Below are 9,388 nucleotides of genomic sequence, written 5' to 3'. Positions count from 1 at the left end.
TTGCAGCTCTTTTTAAACAAGGCATCTGACCCTACCCCCTTTAAGCAATCTCCTGTGATTTCCTTAGCAATAATCGTCTAACAATAAACAATTGTGTTTTGTATCCCCAATTCAACGAGTTTCATGAAAATCGCTTTTAATCTCATAAAATAACTAGAGTAAATCTTTCAGCTTTAACGTCCCTTGTTGTTGCTTCTTCGGAGACGCAAACGATATTTATTTATGTTGTACAATGCCTAAGCAGTATCAAAAGTCACATCCACCTTTCATTCAGGGAAGCAAGTTATTACACTAATATTATAACAATACAAACTTTACAAAGTTTGGCAGGCCATAGAAATACTATTGTACGACTCTATCAAAGCGAGAGACTAGAAGTTATATGTCCCCGAGTTCGCAGCTTATCAACGCCACATCGACCCGTGGCTTCTTCGGTCGTCTGACCCTTTGACACGCGATTTAAGATGTCTAATGTCCCAAATGCGTCCCAGTCGGAATGTATAAACCACTTCTTTTTTTTAATCTCTTAATTGGTAAGTGAATTTTTTGATATCATCATAATTTTTTTTTCAAAAAGAAATTTGATAAAAAGAATCAAATTTTTGTTCACGTTAAAAGAAAACTGGATAGATATATATTTATTTTTAATCTTTGTTTATGCAGTTTATCATTCATTATTTATGTTATTGAATACAAAACAGGAATTAAACCACAAGCTTGCTGAGTCTGATATCTATTTCAGCTTGAGTTAGAAAATTTATAAATTTACGTTAATTGTCTAACCCGACAACCTGTCCATCTCGAAAAAAAAAATGTTGTTTAGCCTAATTTGACTGTAGATATTCATGGAAAGGTTTTGATATGATATCAATACTAATAAAGTTGAACGTAGAAACACTTAATTTCAATGTGTTGTCTACAGCTGTAAGAGGTCTGGCATGTAACTTTGATAACGGCCTCTGTGAGTGGTTTACTGTTCAAGACAGTACAGTGACCTGGAAACTCGGAAGCGGAACTACGAAGGATCCTTCTTCTGGACCGGATGGAGATCACTCAGATACCGGAAGTAATGCTATTTCTTGATTTCTTTTATGCAGTTCAATGTATTTTCAACATGGTTTCATGCATTTTAAATTGCATTCATTATATGAATACTTTATGGTTTAACACATATAACACAATGTTTGGGTAGACATTGTAATTTAGAATGATTTAGGTGAAATAATCGCTGTTCTTGTGATGATCATAACACAATGTTTGGGTAGTATAATGTAGAATAACTTAGTGAAATAATCGCTCTTCTCGTAGATGGCCAGTACCTTTACATTGATGGCCACGAGTTCATAAACTCGACTTTTGCTGCCGAGATTAGAAGTCCGGATCTGTACATTCTTGATAACACCACCGTGTCTTTCTGGTACCACATGAATGGGGTGGGGGTCGGAGAGCTGAGGGTGGTGCTAGCAGATCGGTACGGGGGAACCAAAACAGTTTGGACAAAGTCTGGGAGGCAAGGACCGGGTTGGCATCAAGCACAAGTCATATTGGAAGACATTACTGCTTACGTAAATATGTTAACTTATTCCCAACATATTTAAAAATAATTGCTTTGAATGTGAGATTATACATGTAGTCAATGTATCAAGTGCAGGAAGTCAATGTTCTAGCGTTGCAAAAGTATTAATAGCGAGCGCAGCTCGCCGGCGCGCAGCGCCGGCGAGCGAAGCGAGCTCTAAGAACCAGTGTGCGCGGGAAAAAGAACGAGCTAAACCTACAGTTCATCAAACAAAATTTTTTGTCTACGTCCCATAATGCTCTCTAATGTTTTCACCCGTGGTGCTCTGCCAAAAATGGCTGACTTTTAACTCGTAATTTACGGTGACTTAAAGTTTGAAGACACGTTTTGAGTACCGCAAATGCTTTGGCGAGTCTCAAAAGATTTGTTACATGCTTCCATACCTTCGTATTGAGTCGAGAAACGTAAACAAAGACGAACAAAGTCATGGATGACGTCACAATGCACTCGCGCTATATTTCCCGGGATAAATTTAGAGGTGGATCAAACATCTGTAATGAGTGTACTGGCTATTTCAGTATAGACTGCGATATCTGCCTCATTGACATATGATTTGTTTTTTAATTTTTCTAATAAAATATTTTAAAGCTAATTGTGCATGCATGTACAGTAGGTAGGTAAAGTATATGAGTAGGGAGGAAATAAATAATAGGACATTTTGAACTAAATAAAAAGGAATAAAATGAAAAAAAAAGAATCAGTTAAAAAAAAACTTATGTAGATATTGCATATAGTCAGACCATTAAATTTAATTGTGGGAAATCACGCACCTGCAAAAAGTCTCTCTCTCTCTCTCCTCTCTCTCTCTTTTCTCTCTCTCTCTCTCTCTCTCTCTCTCTCTCTCTCTCTCTCTCTCTCTCTCTCTCTGGGTAAGGGGTTGCGCTGTATGTATCATAATCATTAAAATCAGTACATTTGGCATACTTATTGTAGAGAAATACTCTGTCAAAAATTCTTTGACGTTCGTTGATACCTAAATAAAACTATAAGTTGATGCAAGGCATGTGTAATTCTCGCTGCGCTCGCGAGAACGGTAGCACCGTAAAACATATTATATTGACACACAACTGAATTTTGGTATATAGTTTCAATTGACTTGAAACCTTAAAGATTTACGTGTTGCAATTTTCAAGTCAAAATTATAGCGAGCGCAGCGAGGCGGCGCGCGAGCTCCATAGATAACGTGTACGAACGGAGGAAATTCGAGTTGAAATCTGCACATTGTTCAAAGAAATTTTTATGAGGCCACGTGAAAACGTTCTACTATCCCAGTGATCCTTTGCGCTGCATAGAAACATGGCGGAACAGGAAGCGTTTCTAAGGAAAATTCTTACCTGTAAATCGCATACATCATTTTCATTTAACAATAAAAAATCCTTTTAAAAACATTAAAGTAAACAACACATATGCTTACGTAAAAAACTGTACCTATGACGTCATTTCCTTCCCCGAATTTGTCCGCAATTTACGAAAACTGTCGAGGGCAAAACGTTAAGTATGACGTCACAGTGATCTCGCGTTTTATATTCCCGCGATACATTTAGAGGTGGATCAAGCATCTGTACTGAATGTAACGTGTAGGAAGTACTCAGTAGGATACTGCGCTCGCTATTAACGGTGACTCTTTGGTTGATTAGTTTTGTTTTGATGATTTTTTTTTGCTCAGTAAATACACATGCAAGTTCATGCTAAATTTATTGCATATTTATCCAATCATTGCATACGTTAGGTAGGTGACAAAAAATTTTTAAAAAAGAAAAGTGTAATCGTTATTAGATCTACGTGTAGCCACGTCATTTTGTAATTAATAAATAAGTTTTCGAGACAAAGCCAAAGTTTTTTGGTTTGGTTAAGTCCACGGGTTGCATTTAACAATGATGACAGATGTGTGGCTCCTTCTGCGCTCGCCCCAACGGTCACACCGTAGAACATATTAATACAATATTTCATTTACTACTTTGAAGTTAGGAAATGTAATTGTTGATGAACTTCTGTATGTATAATGATTTAGCAAAAACTATGCAGACTCTTTTGGAAGCAAAATAACATTGTAGTCTATTCGTGCAAAAGTTTGTTTTTTCGATATATCAATAAATACATAACTTTCTCCTGATAAATTCAAATTTTTATTCTATTAAGGTTTAGGGATACTCCAAAAAATTCATTATTATACATTTTTTGCAGCAAAATAAAATTGATTATAACGTAAAGCTCAACAACTTACTTTGATGTATAAGATCTTGAAGCTACTAAAATTTATTATTGAATGTTCATTAATAATTAATATTGCATAAAATTGATATTCCATAAATCAACATAATTCAAATCCAGTATAATACTACATGTACATGCAGCTGTACATCGTCGGAAACCCACGGCCAGTCTCGCATACGCTTACTGTAAGCGTATGCGAGACTGGCCGTGGGTTTCCGACGATGGCAGCTGTATCAACATTACCTCAACATTTTTAAAACTTCATATATATATCGCATATAAATTCTCCAAGACCAAATCCTTGCTACAGTTACGGGGCAACTTTAAAAAACACTCAAGGTAAAATCATGAACACGTGCTTTAGAATAAAAAGAAATTGTGGTAAATAATCTGACAGCTAACTAAGTACTACAGATTTGTGGCCATGTTTCAAGTCTGGCGAATATTAATTCCCGCTACAAACAAACAATTTCATATTGTTGAAAGTCTATGACCCTCTTCTTTTTTTCCTGGATATAAAAAATAATAAATTTTATTGCTTCCTGTTGAATTTGCTTTATTTGTCGTAATTAACAAATAATGAATTGTTTTAATTGAGGAAAGGTTTTTATTCGAAAGACCTCTTTTGTATAATTTTGTCATGACAGTTATCAAACATTATGGCAAAGTATGCTTTCCTTTAAAACTTACAATGTTTTCATCAAATTCTGAACATAAATGTACATGTAAGGTTTTATTTTACCATTCGCTAACAGGAAAAAAACAACTGGGGTCGTATTATTTCGCTTCGAAATGTTTTTGTGTTGCGCGATTTGTTTGATAGTTGTTTCAAATATAACATGATCTACATTTTTAGTTAACAAGACTGTTTAAGCTTAATGTACTATATGTAGCTTTGTCAATGTGTATCGAATTAACAACAGCGGGGGATCTAGAACTGCGTCTCTTAAGAATTGTTTTATTGATAAAGCTGAAGGACTGGATAAAGCAACAGGCGAACGTCATGACAATGGCCAACTATACTCTTTCTGTAACACATCCTTCGATATTACAATTCTTACGCTTTTTATAACAAAACAAAAAATATAACTTCATGTACTAGTATAGAAATTTCCTTCTCACAGATAGACGCTAACATTTAAACAAAAATCAAAGTATTTTAGAGCGCAACTGGTGAGATTTATGGCGCAGTATGAAAATCAAAACTAAAAAAAACTCACGTTTTCTTTGTGCTCCTCAGTTAAACCAGTTCATATACATATTTGTCTTTTAATTGCTATCATCAAGTAATTAATAGGCACTAGTCTACCGAAACACTTTGGAAATTTTGCGGAAACTTAGGTAGCAAGGGACAGTTTCGAATAAAGTACCCGGTCAATATTGCTAAAATTCATGAAATGATTTTTAATGATTATCATTAGTTAGAGGGGTGTCTGTTGTTGAAATTGATATGCAATATGTAGGCCCATTATGTTAGGTACATGAGAATCAGAAGTAAAATGCGAAACTTGCGGCTATGACTGTTGTGCTGACTTTACACGGTGAAATTGCAAGTTACAGACGGGAGGTAAAATAACACGAAAAGTAGGTGGATGGGACATTGTAAACTATACACTGGTAAGTTTCTGACATGTGATAGTGCAACATGCACGCGGTACGGAACGTCAACCCTCTGCAGGGAATTAGCTGGGGGAGGTCTAAAAAGCTGAAAAATCATGAAAAATTAGCAAAATATGAAAGGGTCAAAATCTCATAAAAACCAGTATGTAGAGAATTTTACAGGTTTTGACTAGTAATTTTCTTCAGAAATTGGTGATTGGCCTTATAAAGAGTGAATTAAAGGTATTTGTGCTGAATGGGAACTGAGGAAATTCTAGTTACAGAGTTCCGAAGACATGCATCCCTTGGCTACAATGAATTGTATCAAAATAACTGTCCCCTGCCACCTTAAGGTTACAACTTTAGTTGAAGATTGGTTTCTATCTAATTCACTGATGATATCACAGTTCCATATACATGGTGTTAACAATGTTGTAAATATTTCCGATAGAAAAAAAGATATATTAAAGGAAAATTAATGGAGAAATATTTTGTATGGCAAATTTATCAAGGACTTTAATAAAAGAAAAACATATATTCAATTCTTTTTGACTTATTAATTTGGATTTAGTGAAAAACAACTATATATTTGTACTTTTGTACTTTGATCTACACCACAAAGTTTATTCCCTCCTAACTAGCTTCCTAATACCTTACATTTTAAAATATGAATGCAATTTATAAAATAGAGTAAATGTGTTAACTAAACTCATAGCCGAGGTGCATGATACATTTGTCTGGAACCACGTATGCTTGTTCTTTTTTAATATACATAGCTGCAAAATAAACAATGAGGTCAAAGTGGCCTATTTTTTGTGTTGAGACACACGTTCCCTACAAGATGTATCAATTAACCAGGTTTGATATATTGTCGATACTCTAGCTATGAGGTTCAAAGTATGATCCGGATAGAAAATGAATATCTTTTTGGTCATACAAATGAATATTTGTACATGTATGAGACGACAGTGGCCGACTTCTTTGTTCAAGACAAATTTTCCTCTAAGAGTTGCACGTGTAGAAAGTCCATGACCCACAGTAATTGAGGGGCAATCAAGATAGAATTAATTTCACTATGCAAAGCAATAGAAATTCCAAAACAGCCCAGGATTAACTACTTATCCCCCCCCCCCCCCCCATGATGCATCGGCGGACAAGATTTGATTGCCTAACGTTTAAATGTGTGAACGAGATGGCCCAGACATGATAATATGTTTATATCGGTAGTTCCTTGGACCATTTTTGAGCATTTCCTTAAATTTCAGTGCCGTGCTTAATCTATCTCAGGAGAAATAGAATTGTTATAGGAATGGTATTTGATGTTTGACCAGGCGGCGAAATAAGCAAACATTTTTTAAAATGTTTATTATTAATTTACAATTAAATTGTTTTGCTGTTGAGCCCTAAATTAAGATTTGACATATTATTTATTGTATTACGGTTATTTTCCGAATTTCTGCACACCATATCCGGTAACATAGATAAACCTTGCTCTAAAATATTAATTTTATATTTCCATATGATAGGCAATATTTTTGTTTCTTTATTAAGATTATATTTCAAGGAACAACCAGACTTCACTATTCGTCCGACATAGCTATCGATGATATCACAGTGTCTAGAGAGCCTTATGGTAAAACACTTCAAAACAAATCTCTCTCTCTCTCTCTCTCTCTCTCTCTCTCTCTCTCTCTGACTTTTATGATCACTCATCTGTTATATTTAACAGAGCTCACACACAGCCCACTGTTTACAACGACCGTTACCATGCCAACAACAACCACGGCACTATTTCCAGTCTTGCCAAGTAAGATGTTTTATGATAATTTAATCTTAGACTTCTTCATTTAAGAAAGAAAAAAAGACATAACACAATATTCAATATTTTCAATAGTTTCGTTACAAACAAGATCTTGGTAAAACGAATTTACAACGATGAGAAACTGACAGACTGTTTGAACAGCATGAAGTTGAGCCGTTATGTCAACTGAAAGGTAACTAAAAGGTCACGGGGACTAAATGGTAAACTCCGCCATTCAGTTACCTATGAAGACTTTTCAGATAACATTCAGTTGACTTAATGGCAGAATTTCATCCTTTGTATTGAACGGTGCATGTACATATTTCACTGGTAAGTGTGAAACTATCCGGATGTTCATCGGTCACTTTGGAGCAAGTCTGGTTATCCTTCTACACAAGAAGTCAAGGACAGAAATTAGACCGTCTGACATGTAGATCGCACAAAATGCAAGTTTAATGCATAGTAACCGCGGTCCACGGTCATTACATGCTCCGAATTTTTCTGCCAAATGCAACGGAATTGATTTATAAGGCAAAGAAAAGAAAGTTTAGCCACTAAAGTTTTGTAAACAGTAACTCTATTCTGTTGTAGTTATCACGCTCGATTGCGCCTTCAACGCCGACACGTGCTCGTGGATACAGGACTCGGCTGACCATTTGGATTGGCACAGATGGTACGGACGATCCCCTGATCTTACTTCCGGTCCACAGGTCGATCATGCTAATACAAGTAATAAGGTTTCTTAAGACCGTTTACTTCTTGTTAAATCATCGATTATAGACAAGATAGCATTTGAATATCCTCGCGAAGAAACAAATAATCAATCAGCCATTTACCGAGGTTTTCGGTTGAGTAAATGTCTTACTTTATATTATATTATTTAGCGGAGTATTACCTATTGCTGAAGGGGCACGAAGCACATAGTGGTAATTGGACAGCCCGACTGTATAGCCCTCACATCAGTATCAACAGCCCAAGAAACCTGACATTCTGGTATCACATGAACGGTGCAGGGATAGGAAACTTACGGCTATACAAAGAAAATGCGGACGGGTCCAAGGAAGAACTGTTTGTGAGAAAAGGACGTCAAGGCGTGTCTTGGGAACAAGCCAGTGTTAACCTTCCCGTTGGATTTTATAAGGTGAAAATTCATTGGTGGTTCAGTCAATGTAGTTTTTGAAAAGCTAGGATGCAGAGAATATTTTTTTTTATAATTCCATTTTTTTCCATCGAACGTATAAATTTAAGAGTTTCATAAAATACCATCATCGTAAAAAGATCTCAAATAGCAGATATTATTTTTCTGAACATTGCATTCAGTAAAATTCATTTGATGTAGTATAATTGTTAGCATCATTGTAGCTGGTGTTTGAGGCCGATGCGGCCCGCCATTACAGCAGTGATCTGGCCATTGACGACATACGCCTACAGGACGGCCCGCCTCTGATTGGATAGAATGGTTGCTAGGCGACATGTGGAGATTATTTTGTGTCAAAAAATTGGATTGAAAAATTTCATCTGATCAATTACTAATAGTAATTAAAGACTCTGAACAAAACGATTGAAAAGATGAGGAAAAAAACAAATCTGTTTTATTCTATTTTTTATAAGAAGCAAATATTCGGACCTGTTGGTGTTCATGAAAGAATTTCTGTTTATTCTCAGACATATAGATTAATATTTTTTAAAAAACAGTGAAGTTAATCGAAACAATCAAATACTTTCTTTGGTGATTCATGCGAGATATAAAGGTGGTGACATTACAGAGCAAATACAGAACCCGCGTTAGCGGTTTATGTAATTTTTTCTGCAATGATCGCTACCTTCAAAACCCACAAGAATCACTAAAGGGAGTATTTCATTGTTTATATTTACATCTTGCTTTTAACAATTGATAAATAATTTGAAAAATTAAGTTATTTTTTCTAAATTACTGTTTAGGGACATCAGTACGTTAGCAAAAAGAAACGGCCAAATCGTATCTATTGGAAATTTGATTGAGTCTGACATCAACATGATTATTTCATGCAGTCTGTGATTTTTCTTATTTACTATATAGTAGTTCGCTGTATGTTTTGACCAATCGATAAACGGGGCGTGTAGATTTCAGTTCTGTTGGTTCTATAGAGCCATGAGTTGACTTAAGTTTCCTAAAAAAAATAGAGGGAATCATACTCGGTAGAATAATGAACGTCCCG

The 9,388-nt window shown here is 35.4% G+C and overlaps 1 protein-coding gene across 1 annotated transcript; it reads left to right on the top strand.

Annotated features, from left to right (window-relative positions):
- The first annotated feature begins 387 nt into the window (after positions 1-387).
- On the top strand, positions 388-8,776 carry LOC128178282 (MAM and LDL-receptor class A domain-containing protein 1-like). The gene is made up of 8 exons (XM_052845381.1): positions 388-533; positions 923-1,066; positions 1,309-1,565; positions 6,941-7,022; positions 7,119-7,196; positions 7,782-7,919; positions 8,075-8,331; positions 8,553-8,776. Exons 1-8 carry the CDS (start codon positions 497-499, stop codon positions 8,643-8,645), a joined length of 1,086 nt encoding a protein of 361 aa, XP_052701341.1. The 5' UTR covers positions 388-496; the 3' UTR covers positions 8,646-8,776.
- The last annotated feature ends 612 nt before the right edge of the window (positions 8,777-9,388 follow it).

This window comes from Crassostrea angulata, chromosome 3 (assembly GCF_025612915.1).
Source record: "Crassostrea angulata isolate pt1a10 chromosome 3, ASM2561291v2, whole genome shotgun sequence".
Taxonomy (NCBI): Eukaryota; Metazoa; Mollusca; class Bivalvia; order Ostreida; family Ostreidae; genus Magallana; species Magallana angulata.
Note: the sequence above shows the minus strand (reverse complement) of the source record. Positions and strands in the feature narration are given on the sequence as shown.